Source organism: Psammomys obesus, unplaced genomic scaffold, assembly GCF_907164565.1.
Source record: "Psammomys obesus unplaced genomic scaffold, mPsaObe1.curated_primary_1811, whole genome shotgun sequence".
NCBI lineage: Eukaryota > Metazoa > Chordata > Mammalia > Rodentia > Muridae > Psammomys > Psammomys obesus.
In genome coordinates this window covers 6,345,140-6,369,079 of record NW_026585742.1, presented here as the reverse complement: position 1 = coordinate 6,369,079, position 23,940 = coordinate 6,345,140, and the positions used below count along the sequence as shown (strand labels likewise).

The 23,940-nt window shown below is 42.5% G+C and overlaps 1 protein-coding gene across 1 annotated transcript in view; it reads right to left on the bottom strand.

Annotated features, from left to right (window-relative positions):
- The window catches only part of Nek10 (NIMA related kinase 10), a 187,847-nt gene that overhangs the window by 29,546 nt on the left and 134,361 nt on the right, over positions 1-23,940 (bottom strand). The window contains exons 27-30 of the mRNA XM_055599067.1: positions 15,700-15,883; positions 15,525-15,611; positions 13,720-13,774; positions 7,997-8,034 (exon numbers count right to left, since the gene is read on the bottom strand). Coding sequence (XP_055455042.1) covers positions 7,997-8,034; positions 13,720-13,774; positions 15,525-15,611; positions 15,700-15,883 — 364 coding nt within the window. The remainder of the gene's footprint in view (positions 1-7,996; positions 8,035-13,719; positions 13,775-15,524; positions 15,612-15,699; positions 15,884-23,940) is intronic.

Genomic DNA, 23,940 nt, shown 5'->3' with positions numbered 1-23,940 from the left:
ACCACAAGAGAATGTATTTTTTTCATACCTGGAAAAATTTGATACATACTATCAAATTATAATTGTGACAGTCTGTATTTTTTCTACTTGGTAGGTTTGAATGCTAGTAAAATTATTGGATGTATTTCATCACTGCTGTTGGATAATTGCTTATATATTTTATTTTCAAATGTTCTTTACATATCCTGAACGCTATTCTGTTTATTAAATATCATGTTAAAAGTATTACATTTTTGTACATAATCTGTTACTCATCTTTGATCGAAAAGTACTTCTCACCACTAACACACAGAATAAGGTGACTCTAAGCCTCACACTCAGAAATCTCTGAGGTCCCTGCTGCTGTCATATTGTGGTGAATTTAGGACCCCAGGGGTGGCCTGTCAGGGAGACTATCCTTGGTGTGAGCTGGCTGTAGGAAGGAAAGGAAAGTTCAGTGTGAGACTGGTCTGCAGAGAATTTGCCTCTAACGCTTGCAAACAGTGGATTTCCCAGACAACGTCAGCTAACTGCAGTCTAAACCAAAGTCCAGCCTCACTGAGCTGACACTAGCCTTTCTGAATTCCTCTGTAGCACAGGGCAGCTTAGCCCTTAGGCAACAAGACAAATTCAAAATCCAGGTAAATATCCTCTTTTATTTTTCTTTATTTAGTGGTTGGTAATAACCAAGATCATGACAATCTCAGTCACATCACTTTATCTGGTTTGGAATAATTTTCTCCTACCACATTTTCCAGATTAATTCCCTGTCAATACTGTACTTCCTATGCATTGACAGACAGGTCCTAATTGTTTTTCACCTTTAATAAATATACATTAGTTGACATATGAGGTCACAATGACACATTCGTGCATATCAAGGTGGTTGGATAGTATATCCTTTCCTCCAGTTACTGCCCTCCCTTTCTCCCGTCAGCTCCCTCTTTCTTAATAGTCCTCTTACGACTAAGGACATTGTATGAAACAATTTCCCTCAAACACCAATGCATAATCAAGGCTCCCAGTGGGCACACACACACACACACACACACACACACACACACACACACTCCCACCCCCACCATCACCCCATACACACTACACATACTACATACACACACACCACACACCACACACGCCACACACACAGATCACACCCATATCACACACCACACTTATGCAACACAGTTAGCCAGGATAAAGTACCAACCACTTATATTTCTGGACTCTTCCTGCCAAGAACCAGAACCTCTGAGACAGGCAGACAGGATCACAGCAGAGGAGGCAGGGCCTCCTAGAGAAGTGGCAACACTGCTCTGTAAGGAACGGTAAGGAACGGGGGCAGGGCTGTGCGCACAGCTGTGAGGACCATAGTGAGTGGGCACGCCCTTTACCAGGCATGGGACACAGCTCTGGCATGATGGAGGCACATCTGAGGGGTGGCCTCCACCTACAGGGACAGTTTCACAAAGGACGTGGTCAGCTAACTCTGGTGTGGCTGGGCAAGGCCATGAAAGGAACAGGCAGTGCTGAGCAGGAGAGGAAGGCAGGAGCCACGTGGACAGTGAGGAAGGCCTTCTCGTGAGAGGCCTGGAGCTGCAGGCAGAGGCCTGGATTGGGCATGTTTTCTTATCCAGGTAGCATTGGCATGATTTCAGGCTTCTTCATCTCAAGTGGGAGCACAGTGATGGGGACTAAACTGCAGGGGATTGACATCATGCATGCTTTGGGGAAATCGACATGTTGCAGCTGTCTGCTTCAGCGTCAGCCTCAGAATGACAGTCACTGTCCTGTGATCTTGGTTTGCCGCCAGAATCTGTAGAAAAATTTAACCTCTTTCATCACGAGATACCTCTGCACAGGCATGAAACAAGCTACCTGAGCAGGTGACAGGCCAGGCTGGGCCTTGGGAAAGTACTATACTGAAATAGGGTAGAGCCTCACGAATGAACCCAATATCTTATTTAGAGAAGGAAGGCAGACCTGGATATGCAGTCAGTCTCTTGCTGTGTGAGGCTATGCATTGTCTCACAACTGCCCAGCAAGAACACTGCCTCCAGACTGGGCCACTGCCAGTGCCACGCCTTTGAAACTCCAAACTATGAGCCAAACAAATCTGCTCCCTCCTTCCCTGCTACCATTTTTCCTTTCTTTTCTCCCTCTCTTCCTCTCCCCCCCCCTTCCATTTTTTTTCTTTTTGGTGTGTATGCATAGGTGTAGGATAAGTATGCACAAACATAGCCTAGATAGGGTTCTGCCACACTGGTACCCAGCTCAGCATCAGCACAGGCAGTCTCAAAATCCCCAGCTACCGTGCCAACCAAGCTATGGGTACAAAATTGCTACACAGAGAAGAAGAGAGAAACAAGCAATTGTTGGTTTTCTTAGTATCAGGTTGACAGAAATCAACAGCACACTGAAAAATTATCAATAGGCAAGAAAAGTGAAAAAGCATCACTGAGTTCTCTGCAAGATCATCTCTCCAAAATTAGGTCAGTGATTAAGAGTTCTTACATGCTTGTAGAGGATCCAAGTTCAGTTTCAAGACCCATGTCAGGGAGTTCACAACTCCTATAGCTCTAGATCCAGTGGATCTGATGCCTCTGGCCTCTGTGGGTACCTACGCTCGTGCACACATACCCACGCACAAACATGCACACATGCACATAATTAAAAATAAAATAGAGAAAAAGTAGGAAAAACATCCTCCTCAAGAGGTAGCATCCTCTGGGGATCTGGCACACTTTGCTCAGTGTTTCCCTGGCACGAAGAACTAGGAAGCAAGTCATCATTGCTAAAGCAAGCTGTTCTCCTATCTCCTACCCCAGTCTCAAGCAAAGTTCTGGTGAAGAGCTTTCATCTGAAGTGTTTAGAAGAGAAATGCTTTGAAGTTTAGACTGCTTCATATTTGGGCATATTAGGACACCCATGATGAACTGGAGATGGAACTAAAGTCTAAACCCAAATCTCATTCACTGTCCTTACATACTTTAAATACACAACAGTTCATACACACGAGACACACACAGCCTGATCGTGATTTCACACGTCTTTGCTGACTGAATTCAGCATACAACATCAGGAGAGAATCGTTCATGTCAGCGCTTAAAGGCTGAGTTTGGAGTGTTTCAGAGTGTGAATTTCAGATCAGATGTGAGGAGAAGCAAGGACCTTTGCAGCAATATATCTGTACTGGTGACTCAGCAAACTATTTTCAATGCCTGGCCTCATAGGAGTATGTGAGTGTGTCTGTGTGCTTGTGTGTGTATATGTACACCTGCTCAAGTCTGCACTTGTAAAAAAGCCTGCTCAAGATGAGAGATAGAAACAATATACTCCAAATTCTATTGGAAACACAGAAAGCCCAGAATTGTGTGCCAATTGCATGGTAAAGGCCGCTAGCACAGACACTTGAACTAAACTCTGCCCAGCTTATACATGCTTAGGAGGCTGCTATGTGATAAGATAAACATCCCAGGCAGTGGTTGCACACACCTTTAATCTAAACACTCAAGAGGCTAAGACAGGCAGATCTCTACAAGTTCTGGGCCAGCCTGGTCTACAAAACAAGTTCTAGGATAGCTAAGACTACATAGAGAAACTCTTGTCTTGGGAAAAAGAATAAAAGATAAACATGTGTGAAATCTTTGGCAGTTGTGGAAAGTCATTTTACACAGTATGTGCCAATGACTAACCAGAAAGTAAGCCACTAAAGACACCCACATGAAACAGGGAGAATATGAACTGTGATTCTGGAATATTCAGGTAAAACACAAACTACTTTATTCAGAGCGCTTTCCTGAGGAAAGGATGAATACAAAAATAGATCATAGACATTTAAAGTCACCTAAGAGCCTAGCAATCATGAAGTGACAGTTTCTATTGATAGTGTAGACTGAGAACACTCAGAGATCAACACATCAATCCAGCACATGGATGTCATGTTCTCTCCAAATGAAAACTGAGGTTAAAGAGGGAAATATCAGCATTACTCCAGCCACACTTATACTTAAGAATTTGACTTGTGCAGGCTGCACCCCTCACCTGAGCAGAGCAATAAAGCTGATGCTCAGGCCTGGAATATGGGTGAGCCAGTCTGAGGTCATGAAAGTGGGAGAGCTGGCCCTGCCCTTTGATGGCTACAGCACTCCAAAGATTGAGCCCTACACCTTGCCTGGGCAGCACAGTAGAGCTGGTCCTAGTTGCATGGGCACAGGAAAGTCTGCTCTGAGGGCATGAGAGTAGGGGAGCTGGCCCTGCCCATCACCTGAACAGCACAGTAGAGCTGGTCCTGGTGGCACAGGCTCAGGAGAACCCACAGCTTGCCCAACTCAGCTTCTACCCAGGCCCAGATCCAGGGCTCTGAGTTGGCCTAATCCATCTATGAACTGCTAGAACAAATGACCCAAAGCTGAAGAATCTTGAAGACACGGGGCAAGAACAGGATCAACAAGAGGAAAACCTGTGAGAATCTAGTACTGATGATACAGCAGAAGCCAGAGGCCTCCAACCAAGACCAATGACTCTTTGCAAGGAACAGTTGCCACTAAAGATGTGCTGACAAATGGCTATACTGTGTGACACACCACATCTTCCATGGCAAGATTTTGTCCTTGCTGTTTTGGTTTGGTTTGGTTTTTTGTGGGAAAGGTAAGTTGCAAGAGCAGAGGGTGGATAAGAAAGGATGGGGAGATGAATGAGACTAAGGTCATCATGTGAAACTAACAAAGAATCAGTATAAACTTAAAGAAAATTTAGAAACGTGCTGGGTTGGAGGTTTGGAGGCTCAGTGGGTAAAGCACTTGTTCATTAGCATGAGGACCTGAATTTGGCTCTCCAGGACCCAAGCAAAAAGCATGAATGCACATAACTGCAATTCCAGCGATGGGCAAGAGGAGACAGGAGGATCCCTGACTGTCGTTGACCACCTAGCCTAGTCAACCACCCCTGCACAGACATGAACTCATTCATAAACCACACACATGCACGCATGCACACACGCACAGGGATGTTTTTCTAGGTGTATTATTTATGTGTAGAACTGCTGTTTATTTATGGCAAGTAACACTGTACTGGCTTCCCATTGCAGAGATAATATAGACTTCTGTTTAAAAGGTTCACATTGAGAAAGCATTGAGAAATGGCATAAATGGCACTGGGGTATGGTAAAATATGCAGAAGATATCCAGCTGACTAAAACAACATGTTTCATGCATACATTGATTCCTTGCTAATTCTTGCCAACACTTCCACCCTAGGTGTTCACTTTTCTAGACAGGGAACTGCATCTTATTCAACCCAAGACATAGGAGTATAGCATACTATTGACATGATCCAGTTAACAAGAAAAGACAGCATAGGGTCTTGTAAGAGCATTCACTGGGGTAGCTTGGCATTCGTGGTTCTACAGGATTGTGGTTCCTTCGGTTCTGCCGTTATCACAATATGGACTCAGAGCCCCTAGGAGCCAGTCTACACAACCACCTAAGATGGTGACGGGCCACTCCATATTCACGGTTCTCATCCCTGTTACTGCGCAGCACAGGGAGAGTGATCCTCATGTGCTGCGTTCAGTCCTGGGGCTTGCTCAAAGTTTGATTAAATTCTCTCTTCCATGCCATTTTTAACAGCATAGTTAAGAAATTCAGAGCTAGGGGTGCTATGCTTAATTTCTAACATGCTCCACTCCACCTAAGAAAGCTGGATTTGATGTCAAATAGGTAAAAATACAATAGAACATTCCTTAAGACACTACACCAATCATTCACACATCCTGGTGTGTGTCTTCTTCGTAACTAAGTGGTGCTGGTGTATTTGCACCTGCTGTTCAACCCCTGTGGTGGAGTCTGGAGTCAGCGTCACACCTTTACTCTCAGCGAGGAGAGTGTCACGGTGTGTCTGGAGTCACCAGCAGGGTAGGTGACTGAGAAAGTTGCCTGCTGCCAGCTGTTTGTTAAACCCACAGCGGTCTAGATTTACCTGTGACACTTTTAAAAGCACTTTTACAATAGGCAGAAATGCAGCTTAGCATTCAAATGGAGGAAAGTAAAGAGCAAAGTTTGGACTAAGAAGCAAATAGTTCGCAGGTGGGGCCTGATCCTCCCGTGCATGTGTGTGCTCCACGAGATCAGTAAAACCAACCCCTGATCCTGGGAGGAAAAGGCAGCATTCACTGACACTCAAAACGTTCTAGCGCCTTGCAGTTCAAACTTTAATAAATCAAAGTTTACACTATACCAACTCAATCCACCCTTGAGAAAAAAAAAAACAAAAACTGAATCTGTATGATGAACTACATGGGCCAACGGTTGCTTGTGTGGTGGGGAGTGCTGCCCTCACTGTTACAGAGCTGAAAACAGCCATCATTTCAGATCCACCTCATGTTGTTAACTCACCTTTGCCAAGACAGCAGTATGGGAGCCAGGCTCAATGTGACACTTTTGGGCATTTTCACGACACAATCATCTTACTTTGCATTTATACTGACGTAGTGACAGCCTATCCATAACACTTCCCATAACACTTTCAAAGAAAGTTCAATAAGTGGAGAGACCTGGCCTAAAATTACTGCAACCTCACCCACATTATATGTGCTCACTGCATACATATTGAATGTAACAAAAAACATGAGGTAAGGAGTAAAGGTGAAGACAGCACCAAAGAAGAACTCTAAATAACCCACATACTGAAATAAAACATTTCATTCAAGAATTATACACTCTCATATGTTAAAAGCAAAACCACCAGGTGCCTCCTGAATGGTCTAGGTTTAGTTGATAATTATGCTGTTACTATTAGACACTGGCTTTCCTTAATCACCCTTATTCAAGTGGGTTCCATTGTAATAGGTACAGGGACTGTCTCTGACATGAACTGATTGGCCTGCTCTTTAATTACCTCCCCCTGAGGGGGAAGCAGCCTTACCAGGCCACAGAAGAAGACACTGCAGCCACTCCTGATGAGACCTAAGTGACAGGATCAGAAGGAAGAAAAAGAAGTCCTCCCCTATCAGTGGACTTGGGGAGGGGCATGCATGCAGAGGGTGGAGGAAGGGAGGGATTGGGACAGGAGGAGGGAGGGAACCACAGGGGGGATACAAAGTGAATAAAGTGTAATTAATAAAGAATTTAAAAAACTAGCTAAACGGTTTTTCTCATCTCACAGCATCATTATAAACATTTACATCTAAAAATACATAATTTGGGGCTGATGATATGCTTCAGCGGATAAAGGCATTTGCTGTTCAAGCTGGCTGACATGAGTTCAGTCCCTAGACACCACCGTGGAAGGAGAGCCCTGATGCCACCAAGTGATTGCCTAACTTCCATGTGTGTTCCAGAGCAGGTGTGCATCAGCACATACACACGGTAACACACATAAGAATAATTTTTAACTGAGAGAAATTATGTAATAATTTCATTTAAACCAAACCAAAACAAAAAACAAAAACCTGTGTTTAGAAAATTAACTGTGTAGAGCAAAAGAGATGAGGGAAAATGCATGTTCTGGCACTGAAGAGGGTGAGTTTTCATAAATACCTACATTATAAAGTCATTATTTTGGGAGTACTTACATACTTTATAGCTTAGGTGGTTTATATTCTCCTGAAGGCAGCAATGTGAAGGACAGCCTATAATGCCTGGCTCAATTTCGTGCCACTGAACTGCAGCAGTGGTGGACAAGTCAGACAGCATCCTCCCCTCTCTGTCACACGCACCCTGTGCTTCCTTCAAGATACCTTAGGTTCAGCTCTTTGTTCTGCCATGTGCTTAACATCAGAAGGATCTACTGAGTACTCTGTGATCTCTGAGGCTGTGGAGAGCAGCACCAGGCCGGCTCTGGAACTGCCACCCTGTACTACCTCGGCCTCTCCTTCCTAAGGTGGGCCCTGGGCATGAGGGTGGCACTTTCACAAGCAGATGGAGAGGCAGCAAAGCTGAAGAGAGGAAAAGGGAGGGGTGAACTGACAAGTCCACACTAGCTTTTGGAGGGCACGGCTGTGTCAACTCTGAATTACCTGGTCTTGGTCTTGATCCTATTCCACCAATGAAGTCCCTGGAGACAGAATCAGACAGGGCTATTAGAACAGTTCCACCTAGTGACAAACAGTTGCTGAGAATTGCCGTTTGCTGTATTTGGTAAAGGCAGAAATCAATATTTTGAGTGCAGACAGAAGCATCTTGTCCTTCTTGGGTGATTTGTGATGAACAAACCTTTAAGAAGAGCAAAACCCAAGCTCAGTGTCCTGAATGTTGTTTTTGTTACCACGAAATCAAAGCAGTGATTGTGTGTGTATGTGTTGTGTGTGTGTGTGTGTGTGTTGTGTTTGTGTGTGTATGTGTGTGTGTGATCTCATGCAGATCAGGCTAGACTCAAATTGTCATGTGGTCACCTTGACTGGCCGTGATTTTTATATTAAAAACAGCTAATACTAACCTTTTTCTTTCTTTCTTTCTTTTTTTTTTTTTTTGTGGTTTTTTGAGACAGAGTTTCTCTGTGTAGCCTTGGCTGTCCTGGACTCTACTCTGCAGCACCGGGTGTGAGGACTCACAGGGCGCATGGATGACAGACGGCTTCCCCTACCTGATCCCTTTCACACGACTTCCAGTGTGCACTCGCAGCTCACGCCCACGTTGTTAAGCATAGCCAAGTTGGCACACATTGACCAACAATCTAGTTTAGATGCTAGAAAACTTCCAAATCTCCGTCTTACAAATGGTTTTTTTCCTTAATTCCTTTCCACTTCTTTTACCACTAACTTAAAACTTTCCAGATACACACATTCTTAAAGAGTTAAAAAAAAATGTGAGATTAATCATATTTTATTTCATCAAATATATCCAAAACAACAATATTTTAAAACTAATAGTATTTTATACTATTTTACATTTAAAGTAATACCAGACTAAGCATTTGGTACTGCAGTTGCACTAGCCACATTTTTGGCTGTTCAAGTCAACACATGTGCCGAGCTATCTCCATTTAAACTTTCCAGACCTTTCTATAGAAGCCATTGGGCACTATTCCTTCCTGGCAGCTTTAGTCAGGCCATAGAGCTGCTAGGTCTGACACCTCATGCCCTTCATTACCTTAAAGGTGAATTAAAATGCAACCTGTGGAAAACTCTCATTTGTTTTCCATCATCCATATGGATGTTTTTGAAAGGCTGGTAACACATAAACGGAGTTAGCTGGATGGCCATTTTTATTGTCCTAGAAAGTCCTCTGTTTCAAATATTCCTATCAAATGGTATGTGTGATGGGATCACGTGACATCCATGTGGCAACTGTGCTCAGCTGTTCCAAGTTTTGCACTGTGCCATATAATTCTAGATTCTTCTTTAGTAAGCTTTAAGGTGAAGGCTGAAAAGATGGTTCAACAGTTAAGAGCTCTTACAGAGGACCCAAGTTCAGTTCTCAGCATCCCTACAAGGACAGCTTACGCCCCCTCTGTAACCCCAAGCTCCAGGGGATTCAGTCCCCTCTACTGGCTTCTGTGGGCATGTGTACTCATGGATGCACATACATACATACATATATTTAAAAATAAAATCAATCTTAAAATATAAGCATTAAGGAATGTTCATATAAATCTCTCTCTCTCTCTTTCTCTCTCTCTCTCACACACACACACACACTTCTTTCCTTGGGACCCTGTGCTAGACACCAGTAGTGAAAAGAAGCCATCTTCATAGTCTCAAAGTTTCTGAGGTTGCTGTGCAAGGACATCAGAAAAACCATTAATTTCTTTGAAGATAAGTCATTAGTCCCAAGGATGGGCAGTCATTTGTAACATCAAAATGGCATAGATCCACTATGAACAGAAGTTACAGCTTTTGCTGGGCAACTGCTGGGCCCAGATGGGCAGATGGTGAAAATGATACAGAGCCTGAGGATATTCTAGACCGAGGCACACAGGACACTTATGACCTCTGGAGCAGTGTGATTCCATTCCCACAATAGCTCAGCTGGCCACAGGGATGATTTAACATGGAGCAATTTCAGACATATTGAAGATCCTGCCTAATGAAAGTTTTAAAATGGGCACAAAAAGCTACTAAAACTTGTGACATTTCAGCTTGAGCATAAAGCTTGAACATTTCAGAAACGTAAAGGATTCTAAAGGCAGGACCTCTCTCCGTCCTCAGATCCAGCATGGCCTGGTCTACAGCACATACGCCTTGAAGAGTGCTGGTGTACACGGTTAGTCACACCAGTCCACAGTCGGCAGAGAATGAAGCTGGACTCTGTGATTTTGAGGATAGATTTTACTCTGAATTGATGCAAGCACAGTGTGAATTGGTTTGGTAATTATTTTGTCAGAAAAGCGTGAATTACTTGGATAATTATTTTGTCATTAAAGTCCTGGCTAGGAAAGAGAAAAAGCTCTAGAATTTTCCCTCAAAGAAATCCTTAAAATACATCGTAGAAAATGAGAAGCTTGGCTCACAACACTGAGAACATGTCATGTGAGGTTACTCCAACCATGGCATACAACATAACTAGAATCACTCAATATTGATGACCATGACAGGTGTGTCAGCTGACTTGTGGGAGGCTGGGCTCTCAGGTTTGGTCAAGCTCTTCATCTACCGCAGTGTTAACAGAGTTGGTCTCTCCATGAGGAGGTGGCACCAGGTTCCTGGCTTTAGACTGTATTGAAGGTTGAAAGCAAATGAGCAATAACCAGGGAATCTTAGAACTGCTGGCATACAGCTCTTTGTTATCATGTTGCTAGGAAATCTACCTGATTGTGACACTGGCACAGAGGCCAGGTTGGTTCTGGTAAGTAGTAATGAGACATGCATATGCAATGAAAGCAAAATGAGACCCAGATTATGAAGAAGGGAGGTAGAACAGCCCTGAGTAAACGGTGAGATGGGTGGCTGTTGGGAGGGAACGGTCATGGGTCCTGAGACAATGTGAGGGCCCTGCTGATCACATCTGTGATGCTGCATGGGCAGAAACCTCCAAAGGCTCCTCTCTCTACGAAGACTGAAATCAGGGCACAGCCTCTAAAGAAATCATGCTCACAAAGAAGGTATTCACTGCAGGCGTCTCTGAAGCTGCAAACATCCAATGTTTCAGAGCCACCAGCCAACTACACCTTCTGTTGCCTTGGCAACAGAAGGCAAGTAGGCATAGAGAAATCTTGTTGCCTAAGCAACAGATTTTTTTTTAAGTAAGCCTTAATCTACGCTTAACACTATGAATTAATTCCAGGAAGTGAGCAAGATTTCAGGCCTTTACAGTAAGAAACTCAGAAACTGCAGTGAAATAGTTCGTTTACTGACATGAGCATCCAACATTTGTGGATCAGCACCTGAATATAACACTCTGTGCCAGGAAAAAAAGGTAAAGGCCCACACACAGTTTATCCTAGGCCTGGCATACAATAATAAATGAGCAGATGAATATTCTCCTTTTTTTTTTTTTTTTTTTTTTTGAGGTGGGGTTCTTAGTGGTCTTGAAATCATGGCTTCCACAAATCTTCCTGCTTCTGTCTGCAGTGATCAAATTTGAGAATTTCTTGTCTATGCTTTCTCTCTGTTCTGCTTACCCACCCTGGATCTCCTTGTCACAGTAGATCAGTAGATCATGCTGTGAAAAGCCAATCATGTCTACAGGGTTGACTTTCCGTTTATTTTTACTCTAGCGTGTGGTATCATGGTCTTCCTTTATATTTAAATTGATCATTTGGTTTCTACATATTTTAGAGGATTAACTCTCTTTTCATATTAATAAACCAAGAAGCCCAGGAAAATCCTAAACTAATTAAATTAAAAAAAAACTTTAGCTTTATTTAACGTCCTTAAGATAACTAAAAATTATACTTTAGAGCTGTCTCATTTTAATTTCGAGAAGCTATTAGAATCACCTGGAAAGGAGATTTAAAATGTCTTAATTTCCTTTCCTCCTGCTTTGTGTGATCGGCAGGATGTTTGTTGTCATTGTCCCTGCTCTGCCCTGTGTCACACTGCACATTCTGTACTCTGAGTGACTGCATTGCAAACAGCCTGTCTTGACCTGTTCTACATGTCACACAGCTACAGAAACGGGCTGTAGGTCAGTCCTCAGCTGCCTGGAGCAGGGTTTGAGAAGCGTTCACTTCAGTGTTGTGGCCTCTTGTCAGGTTCATTGATTCATAAGTACATGGTAAAGACACTACTCCATGGAGCCCCTGCCTCGGGATGAACTCCTGTCTACTAACTCTCGTACAGTTTGTTACAAACCACAAGTAATCTCTACATTTAAAAAACCTTCCTCAAAAAAAAAAAAAAAAAAAAAAACCTTCCTCAACATCTAACTATTTTCAAAGGGCTGGATGCATTACAAATGAGGAAAGTTCCCATGGATCTTTCTAGAAGTTGAGGTTAGAATTATTTGACACTTTCAAGATGTCTGAATTTATCTTGTTAGAAATTTCCATTTTTATGTGAACGCCTTGCCTGGGGCATCCTGTTGTATGGCAGATTTTGGTTGTACTGTTGCCGTGTGGCATCACCACCGGGTGTGTTTCAGAGTTAAGGGTGCTCTGGCCTCTGACCATCCCTCTGACCATTCCCCAGCCCTATACAGGTTGCTTCTGGAGGAGAGTATTCCTACCCTAGACCATCTTCTGTGCAGTGGCCTAGAGCATTATCTCATGAATGGGATCCTCTCTATCTGATGATCTTAATTTTAATTGTATGGTTCTCTCTCTCTCAGCAGACAGAAATCCAGGGCTGTGACCCTCTCTACACATCTCTGGCACCATCTCTATCAAATTAATCACCACTGATTATGTCTTCCTTGTAGACTGCCTCTCCAGAGCCTCTTTCCCAGACACTAGCTATCCCAGCCACTCCTCATGTTCTGCAATTGTCCCTGCCTGTAGAGCATCTAAGACTATGAGGTTCCCTCCATCCTCACACAGTGCTCCCAAACTGTTCTCCTAACGATCCTGGACTTGCAAAGGCCAAATCTAATAGTTTAATTTTAGTTCTTTCCCCCAAAAGTTACTGTCACAGAGACAACTGATATCCCCTTATAATTTCTCTTTTCTCTTAAAAAACAATTTGTATGATATATATATATATATATATATATATATATATATATATATATATATATATATATATATCTTTGTGTGTGTGTGTCCAATGTCACAGACATCATATATAGGATTTTATATATGTAGACATGTATATGTATATATGTATATATGCATATGTGTGTTTGTGTGTATATATATGTGTGTGTGTGTGTGTATAAATAATCATATAATCTTCCTTTTCAGCTGGGTATGGTTGTATAAAGGAATTCTGCCAAACATGTGCAAGCTGGAATCACAAGCACAAGATTTGGGCTGGATCCTTAGAAAGAGGTGTATGTCCCCGACTCCCCTTTCCTCCCTTTGCCCACATTTCCCATGGAGCTGACTCACATACTCATGTTCTAAGGACCCAGGGACTCAGGTAACCTCACTGAGCATGGCTATTCTTTCGTCTTGGCTCAGACTCTGAGAAACTGACTGTTTGGATGTCACAGAACTAGAAGGCAGAGCCCGCATCATCCAGGCAGAGACTTTGCACTCTCCAGCAGGCTGAGCAACCCTAGCTTCTGGCTCTTGGAGGCAGGAGCTAACAGTTTCTATGTCCACACACCCAGAATGACTTCTGGCAGCCATGGTGCAACCTAGCCCCAGCTCTGCCTAGACTAGATACACTTCTAGGTATGCTGCTCCTCAAGACAAACATACCTCGCCTGCGAGTGCCTTTCTCTTCCAGAAGCACTGAAACTTCTCTTTAAAATGCCTAAAACAAGGAAACAGAAATAACTGTAAATTATAGTTCCAGAAACTGTGGTTTTTACTGTTGCTGTACGTTGCTTTTGCTTGTTTCCAGTACTGGGGAGAGAGTCCAGGTCTGAGCTTCCACTGTCTTGGCACTCGCCTGTTACTATACCATTTTTCTTGACGGTATTAGCTTAAATGTAATGTAAAAAATTACTGTGCACTTGATTGTTTTTTTCTTCTTCCAAATAAAGACAATAAACAGAAAATGGTTATTAAGTACAGAATGTCTGTGTCATTCTCACCCCCAAGCCCTCCACAGACATCTCCACACTGAGGTTCCGTCTCTCTCTGGCTCCCACTGCCCATCTCCAGCGCAGTTACCAGGGCTAAACACTCAGCCAGTGAAGTGCCTCTGGAGTTTGCTACACATTTACATGCAAGAAGGGTTTCTCCTGCATGGTGCCCATCATTCCCCAGATACAAATCCAGGCACTTTATCTCCCAGGCAGGAACATTTAGGAAATACAGAACAAAGAATTGGACACGGTGATTGTTCCAGAATATCTGTACGATCTGGTCACCATTTTGATAGAGTCAATAAGTATAAAGAAGACAAGGAATGTGGCTGAATCCTTGCTTCTGCATCAATCTTTAGCAAGGCTAGTTTCTATCTTCTCTTCTGGGGTTTTCATAGCATAAGTACTGAAGAGACAGAATTATTTTCCTTCATTTATTTTAAGGTATCTCTAGTTAGAAAATTTAAATGTGGTTAACAAACTCTTCTGGGAGATTTATCATTTTCACCATCTCTATTTTAACATTTCTTTCAGTTTCATGTCTGCCAAGTTGATTTAATCCTATTTTTCCTCTCAGTCTTTAGGTTCTATCTAAATATATCATTTTCTTTTTTTTCCTAGTTATCAATGTTTTTTATTTTTTTTTCTTTCAAATTGAGACTAATATTGAGCTGAATTTACATATCATGCCTTGGGCCTTTAAGATATTTATTTTACTTAGACCCACTAAATGTGTCATAGTGATGCTTGGTTTCATTCATTAACGAGTCCCATGGGAAGAGAGTCCCAGCTCAGGCTTAGGTCAGCATGGCTTGTGAGAATGCCTGTGAGAGATTTTCTTCATTAGGTTAAGAAGGACCTGAAAACCTGCCTATTAGATGGTTCCATTCCCTGGATTTGGCCCTAGCATGTTTGAGTATAGAAAATGGTCTGAACACAAGAAGCAAGCACATGTTCACTTCTCTTTTCTCTCAGCTGTGGGTGTAACGTGGCTGAAGTTCCTGCCTCCTTGACTCCCTGCTCTGATGGATACTATCCTGGAACTACAACTACGAGCTAAGTGGCTCATAGTTCCCTTAAACTCCCCCAAGTTCTTTTTGTCAGTGTTTTATCACACTGACAAAAATGAAATGAGGGTAAGGAATGTGAATAAAATTGTACAAACGTTAGTCTACGCCATGGTTAATTTCTCTCATAAGTTTCTAGTTCCTCTCACCCACAGACTGATGAAATGCTACCCCCATCATTCCTAAGGTGGTTTGTCTGTCTGTAGCCTAGCCATTTTAGCTCCCTAGTTGCAACTTGTGTTTGCTGATAAAAATGAAAAATCACTCGCTTTGTCTGGTGTCTGGCCTCTGACTCTATATGAGTGCTGCACCTGAGATGGCAGGTTTAGGCTCCATCTACCCCTGCCCTCCCATGGCCCCACCCATGGCAGTCCCACCCACTGCCTGACGTGTAGAGTGAGCTCACTGAATGTAGACTCCTTTAGAGGGCTTGAACTGGAGCTGCTGCAGTTGTCCAGGACATCCAGCTCATCGTCTAGCTCAGAATACAGGTCTGCACACGGAAGAGAAGAAGAGGGTGAGCCCACGAACAGAAGGTCCCCTGTGTGCTCCTGCCCACAACTCTTTCACAGCAGACTCACCTTTCTCCACACTGTCCAGCTGGAAGTTATCCTCGGAGAGCACCTCCTCACAGGTCCTGTCCTCCTCCTTTCCGCAGGGCATGTGGAAGCTGTCCCCTGGTAGCTCTGAGCTCTCTGAAAGCTCACTCTTTAGGCTGGCTGCTCCACTGCTGCTGCTGCTTAAGCTTGCCTTCTCAAAGGTTTCCTGGAAAGAGAATTCTGAGTCTTGAGCACCCCATCCCCTCTCTCCTCTGGAGTACCCAACACTTGTTGCTATGCACACTCAGGTATCCAAGACATTCATTGCAAATACTAAATGTGGAAGGGACACCTTCCATCATTGGCTCACTGAATTCATAAACACCAAGAAGTAAATCTAAAATCAACCATCTGACATAAAGACTGGGGCAAAGGTGCCCACAAAAAAAAGGCCTGTGAGAACTGGTGACCTAGCTATATCTCTGAGGAACAGAGCCCAGAGGCCAATTTGCCATATGTCTGATAGAGAAGATCCCCTTTCAGTCTTCCCCCAAATATTTGCAAAGGCATCTGCCCATCTCTATAACAGCTAAGAAAGAATTTCTCCAAGCAATGTTAGCAGCACACAAGGCCAGGCTACGAGGAACGAGCAATGACCAATGACATCCCCTACAAGATGAGGGACAGCAGTGATGAGGACTCAGTCACTCGAGGCTCCAGCCACCCTAGATTCCCTCTTGCAGAACTAGAAAAAGCTCCTTCAGAACTTTCTGAGACCTCACCGAAGTCATTCATCTGGCCCAAGGCAGCAATATTCTGCCACACTGTATTATAAACCATATGCAATATGTCTTTCGGTTTCAATAAAAATAAAAATGTTCAATGACAAAAAAGGTTGTCAACTTGGGGTTGTCAAAGAAAAAAAACTCTGAAAAAAGAACTATCCAAGTAATTCACAATAGCAAAGACATTCCCTGTGTGGGACCATACATAGCAAAAATCCAGAGCTGCTTGGGCTATAGGCTGAAGATCAACAGCAGAGCTGAAGTACAGACCAGGGACACAAAAGGAGAAGCAATGAAAATGGACAGGCTCCAGGCAGAAGAGTGAGAAGAACAGATAGCATGACATTGGAGAAAGAAGACCTCTAGTGAGATGTCAGGTTCTGTTCTCAAAAGCCAATCACCCCTTTGTTACTAAAATGCCCAACGTGAAGCAAGTGAAGCCTTCTTGTAAGGTTGGTGTGTGTTTGCCTAATTATTTTTCACAGATTTTCCTACAACTTAAGCAGCACTCATGGGCTCAAAAAGCAGGCTGTTCAGAATCCATTGGTGCCAAAATTTATAGATGAGAAAGACCCAAGATCTCACAGTACATGCTTAGTAAATGTCCAACAGCATTGATGTGCTTATGTTACCTACACAAGACATCTGTGCACTGCAAACTGCCTGCCCAGCGGCTGTCCATTACGGTTTTCCTGGGAATCTTTTCAGCATTGTTTTCCTCAGGAGCGCCAGCTTTTATTTTGTTGAAGTCAATAAGCAGTTAAAGAAATACACTTTTAATTTGATTCTCTGTAACTAATCTTCCATCCAGTGTCAAGTCTGATTTAATAGATTAAGTTCTCCATCTTGGATCCTGCCAGCTCTGATAACTTAGACAGGGAATGTTCTAGGTAGTCTCTGTAGACCCCAAAGTGCCACATAGAAGTTTCATGCTTAATGCTTTCCAACATCTCTGTTCTGCCTACATCTAGTTCCTGATTCTACACCTATGAGCATCTTCAAAGTTCCAAAACTTTTTTAAGTTCCTATTGATGATACTCACTTTTATTTTTATTTATGTTTTTACTTTTTTATTTTATTAATTACAGTTTATTAACTTTTTATCCCAGCTGTAGCCCCCTCCTCCATTCCCTCCCAATCACACCTTCCCTCCCTCTTCTTCTCCTATGCCCTTCCCCCAGTCCAATGATAGGGGTGGTCCTCCTCCCCTTTCATCTGACCATAGTCTATCAGGTCTCATCAGGATTGGCTTCTTTGTCTTCCTCTGTGACCTGGCAAGGCTGCTCCCCCCTCAGGTGGAGAAATTATACTCAGCCTTTTCTTTGCTAGCCTCTTTTTCTTTCCCTAAACAAACACACAAAATTCTACTTCTAACTTTTCTCAACTGCTATCAGGAGAAACTGTCCTAGAAATTAACACCACACTTTTGGCTTTATGTTCATAACCATAGTCTAAATAAGTTGTCATCTTTTGGCATTTCAAACCCTTCTAAGGACTTTACTCAATATGTGCCAGTGCTGAAAATAGGTCTGGGGTATATATGAGGGATAGAGTTCTTGCCTAGCACGGTCAAGGTGCTGGGTCCAATGCACAACACCATAAGACATGTCGAGACATTTTCTTATTGCACAATTAGATCTGCGTGTCTGCAAAGCCAGGAGCAATGGTGTCATCTATGTTAAGAACAGGCATGGATAAGAAACCCTAAATCGACATTTTAAGGTCAGTGAGAGGGCTCAAATGCTAAAGGCCTTGCCAGGCCCAATGATCTAAGTTCAATCCCAGGATTCCATGGAATGGAAAGAGAGAACCAACTGTCACAAGCTGTCTGCACCTGTATTACATGGAATGCTCACACACATATTACATGGCATGTGCACACACACACACATATCATCTTTAAAAAAACACATTTTTTTTTTTTTGAGCAACGCAAGAGTAGAGTGAGGCAGTGAGGACTGAGTCACATGACTGAAGACTTCAGGAGGACTGTCTGGTCTAGAAGCAGCAGGGCTGTAAATTAATCACTTAGAGTTTCCAGAACTGCATCTGTAAATGCTGATGAAAGAGAATGTTCAATATGAGAGAGAAACTCTCTCAATACCCACATAAGCTGGGAGATATGGTCAGAGGGTGGACTTAATTTAATTAAAAAAATAATGTGGCTATAATGATCTTCAGTTTCATGCACATCCTTTGTGTATCTCTCTCCCTCACTTTGGAATATATAGGCTTTGTTGTGTCAAATGTTACATCAGGAGAGTACAAAGGTCTTCAGAAAAAAATAATAAATGCTACTTAAATTTTTCTGAGTAAGTGAAACTAAAGATGTATTGAAAATTTTACCAAAATCTTAGTGTTACAACAAAGTAAAGAATAAAATATGTACTATGATATTTTAAAAGAAACTTATAGACCCATCTTAAAGTAGTAAGAAGGTGGTTCAGGTTTAGACAACAGATGAGAAGCCATTATCTATGAGATAATTTCATCAAAATCAAGACTTAAAAGCCAAAGAAAGAAAAGAAAAGAATAACAACAAAATACCAGTAGAAAAATAAGAGAAAGAGCTACAGAAAATTAAAAAATCAATGAGTTAGCAGTTGCTTTCAGCTACACACAGCTACTGACACCAATCTGGGTCCTGCCATAAACTCCGTAAGATATTGAAGAAAGAAGCAGACTAGAAAATGAAAAAAAAAAAAAAAAATGTTCCATGCTCATAGGATTAGCAGAATTAACATTGTGGGAAAAGCTATATTAGTGATAAGTAGTATATAGACTCAACTCCATCTCCATCAAAATTTTAATGGCATTATTCAAAGGACTAGAAAAATGTCCAAGAATAATTATTTGGAAACAGAAGGACCATGAAAGGACAAAGCAATCATAAGAAAAAAGTAGTACTAGAGATATTACAATATCTGACTTCAAATCATACCACATAAGCATAGTGACAAAAACAGCATGATACTGGCATAAAAATAAACATATAGACTAATGGAATAGACTAGAAGAGCCAGGAATAAAGACAGCCACAGCCATTTAATCTTTGACAGAGTTGTCAAAACATAAACTAGAAAAAAAGAAGACAGACTCATGGGGAAAAAAATGGTGCTGGGAAACTGGATATCAACGTACAGAAGTATGAAGTTAGATCCAAGTCTTTCAGCCTGCTCAAAACTCAACTCAAGATGGACTAAATACATTAATCTAAAACCTGAAACACAAATACTATTAAGGGAACCATCAAGGCGGCACTTCAAGGTGTCAGCATAGGCAAAGATTTTGTGAAAAGGACTCTAACAGCACAGGGACTAACTTCAGGAACTGGATAGTGAGATTACATGAAATAAAAATGTTTCCTCACAGAACGGGAGATGATGAGCAGAATAAAGGGACAGATTACAAAACAGATAGGATGTTTATCAGCTATTCCTCAGGCAGGGAGGTAATAACCGAGAAAATATCGAGAGCTCCAAAATGTACACATCAAGGTAACTAATCTTCCAATAAATAAATGAGTAAATTAACCCACAGTCCATGAAAGAAAATATATAAAAAGTCCAATAAACACTTGAGAAAATGTTCTAACCCTTAGCTATTAGACAAATGAAAACTGCTAAACCATCTAGATGTTAGAAGTATATGAAGTCCATCACTGACCTCTAGCCCCAGACCCAGGTATGAGTCAACTAAGGTGGTATGAGGGAGCTCTCAGAGGGATGTATACAGAATTTGTGGGGGTGATGATTTTATGTGTCAAAAGTCATTAAGCTCAGCACTTAAAATATCCTAACACTATGTATAAGTAAATTGTGTTGATTTTAAAGGGGGAATTTTGCAGAATGGATGAGAGAATTGTATCTATTTGGGGAGAGTAGAGCTGGTGAAACACTGCTGTTTTCTTATAATCTAATAAGCAAAGAACATTTCCAAACAAGACAATATTTCCTGCTTTCTGGTATGTCTTTCCTTAGATCATTGCTTGTTGCATATCCAGGGCCTTGGGTGAAATTCAGCAATTAATCAAACTATAAAAGCAAAATTGTTCACCAAAATATGGTCCCTTTAAAATATGTTATTTTCCGCATGGCTTAATTTAATCTCTTAGTAGAGGATTGTAGTCACAAGCTTTCAGCATTAGGCTCAGCATTTGTGAATGACACATGGTATAATAAAAGCAAGGCTAAATGGATAAATAAATAGCACATTTTAAGAAGCCAAGTACACTAAAAATAAAGATGAGTATCCAGATGTTTGCATACTCTTCAATGTAGGCACCTAACTGTAAATATATGAGAATTTAAGAAAAAAAAAATCAAAGCTCTGGCAGTAGTTTTCTAAGAACATGTTGTGTTAGAACTCTAGTATCAGAACTCCATCATGACATGAGTGTGTAAAAGACCTGTGAATTTAAAAATGATCCTTGCTGCTAAGCGGTACATCTGCTGCTCTGCTCTCCAAGGCTGGGGTTTAAGATGATGCTTCTGTGTGACAATATCACATTACCATAAACACCTTTAATTCACTGAAAACTCAAACTTTCTAGGACTCAATCATCATTTTAATTACAGAATAATTTGCCAAAATCAAGTGCATGGGTTGTTTGATAAATGATAATTTTGGTGGAGGAAGACTGAGAGAGGAAGGTGACTTTTAGATTGTGTGGAGTGAGCACACTGAGTCTCTGGAGAGAGCTTTTTGTGCACAGCTGTGCTTCTTCCAAGTGAGGAGGATCTAGCTACCTGTGGACGGCAGCTGCACTGTACCAGCAGTTCCAGCCTGCTCCTGAAACAGCCCTTCACAAGTCTGCTGGTGCATGGGGTAGCTAGAATCCTTAGTTACCAAACTTTAAATGCCCCCTATGTCACAGAGGTAAGCAGAAATGACTGCCTACTACACATTCCCCTGATACATGTCCTAGTGCCCCTGGTCCCTGGCAAGTAGACAGCACACAGGTGGCATCCTGGCTGAAGTGTGGGCCTTTAGTGAAGACTGGGAATGCTGAGTGATCCAGCCCTGTGGGCTGGAATCTATAGTTTCCCTCCAGTGTGTAGACAACCATTGTTAGACTGCCCAGACCTTCCTGAGTAAGCCAATCTAGAGAATCCTTTTGTTTGTTTGTTTCTTTATTTCAAGACAGGCTTTCTCTGCATAGCTCCAGCTCTCCTGGAACTCACTTCGTAGATTAGGCTGGCCTCGAACTCACAGAGATCAGCCTGTCTCTGCCTCCCCAAAGGGTTAAAGGTGTGCAGCACCATCCTCTGGGAAGAATTTCTTTTATAATGCATAAACATTCTATTATTATGCTCCTCTCTAGACCCTGCCTAATTATATCATGAGGCTTACTACAACTATGTGCATTTAGCTCTACAGGTAGATGTCAAGCTGAGTGAGGCTCGGGGCAGACAAGTCACCTGGAGCCTGGGGCTGTGACATACAACATACAGTTTCTGTCTTAGAATGGCTTATGCACTCCCCCATCTCAAAGCTCTTACGTGGCTGAAACCAGGCCATGATGCTGCAACCACAGAGTCAAGGAACCACCTTTCCAGGAACAGAAAAGGCTCTGGCTGATGGAGATGCCTGTGTCAGAATGGAAGAAGAAAATTCTGAAGTTCAAGGGGGACCAGAGATGAAGCACAGTGACAGGCTAGCTGCAAGTGACCCTGATTTTATTCCTCTCAGATGTTCTAGCACAGCTGAACCCCAAGGCTAGAGTCAATGTTAGTAGAAATACAGAAAGGGAAAGTCTGGTTGCAGTCAGAGAAGATGGGTCGCTTCAGCTACCCTTGCTCTGGACATTTATCGGGTCTGTGAGCACCGAGGCCTTGTATGCTTTGTCCACTGTGGGACCACCACCGCCTACTATATTGGCTGACACCTCGGAGGCCCTCAGTGCGTACTTGTTGAACAGAGAACTGAATGGCAGGTACCTGGGACAGGAGAGAAGGGAAAATGGGGAGATTCCCGGGCTGGCAGTTCTGAGATAGTGCCTCCAGCTCCCACTGAGATCCCCATGGCATGTGTGTGGCATGGATAGGCATCTGGTCCCAGTGAGACTATGGGTGCCACCAAAGAGGTCACAGTTAGGTCTCAGAGGAAGGGCAGGAATAGGGACCTCCATGTTGGAGATGATGCACACATGACACATTTAACAAAGATAGGTGCCCAAACCACAGAGACAGGTCCACAGCAGTGAAAATCAGCAGAGACCACCCCAGGCAGCCAGACGCCACCGCCTTCCCTCTGCCTCCTCCTGTCCTCACCTGCCATCTTGGCAAGAGAAGATAGAGAACAGAACTCTCAGAATGGAAAAGATATGTTCAGGACCTAACAGACACACAAAATCAACTCTGGCTACATCTACCTCTAACTGCCACCAGGGATGGTGGTTCAAAACCAAGAGACAAATTTGCATATCTAACTTCTACCAAAATTCCTATGAAATAAAACATATAGTCATAGCTGCTAATATGCTTGCCACACAACTCTGAGGACCTCAGGGCAGAGCCCCAGCACCCACAGTGAAAGCTGAGCCTGACATCCTGGTTGAGGGCACACCTGCAATCCCAACACTAATGCCTGCCCGCTGTTCAGCGCTCAGGAACTAAACAACGTCCTCTTTACAATGCCCACATTCATTTCCTGTCTGAGATCTAAAACAATACCCACAGGGTAATGACTGTGGGCTCACCACCTTGAAAACAGTGCAGAACCCCAAACAGGATGTGACTATCACCATCTCCAATGCACCCCATATACCTCGCATTATTACGATTTGAGTGAAGCCTGTGCCTTATTCTATTCTAATTAGCTCTCATTCTTAACAGTGCTCTGCATCAGTTCTCATTTGGAATTTCAGAAGCTAAAGGGAACGCCTTCTTAACTTTCACAGTAGATAACTGCAGCACCCAGTGGGAAGGTGGTTAATGAAGCTTCCTTGGCTCTTTTGAAATATATATTTGTACTAATCTTTAGCAGACTATTATGAAAACATCCATAATTAAGAATAAGTGAAGAATGGGGATAAATAGTACGTGCCTGATGAGCTAAAATTCTATAGGTTTTTTTTTTTTTCTGTCAGTTATGAGCTAACACATTAATCTGCAGCATTCCACCAATTCACCACAGACCTCCTTCCAGGTGTGGGGATCCAGTGTTCTGCTAATTTCTGTGCCTTAGGCGATCATTTATAATGAGCTGTGTGGCTGCATTATTGGTATTAGGCGCTTTGGGACAGCCTTCCTCATCCTTGGAACAATCATTATATTGCTTACAGAAAGTGGAGACGGTGTTAGACATAGTTGAAAATCATAATGGAGAGGAAAAGGGACACATGTGATCTGAAAGCACAAAGGAGGCTATTGGGGGGAGGGGTAGTCAAAGATTACCAGAGGGTAATGGGATAGAGACAAGAGAGGGAAGATAGTTTAGAAGGACCATAATGAAATTCAACTCTGCACATGATAATTGAAAATTTTATAAAAATAAT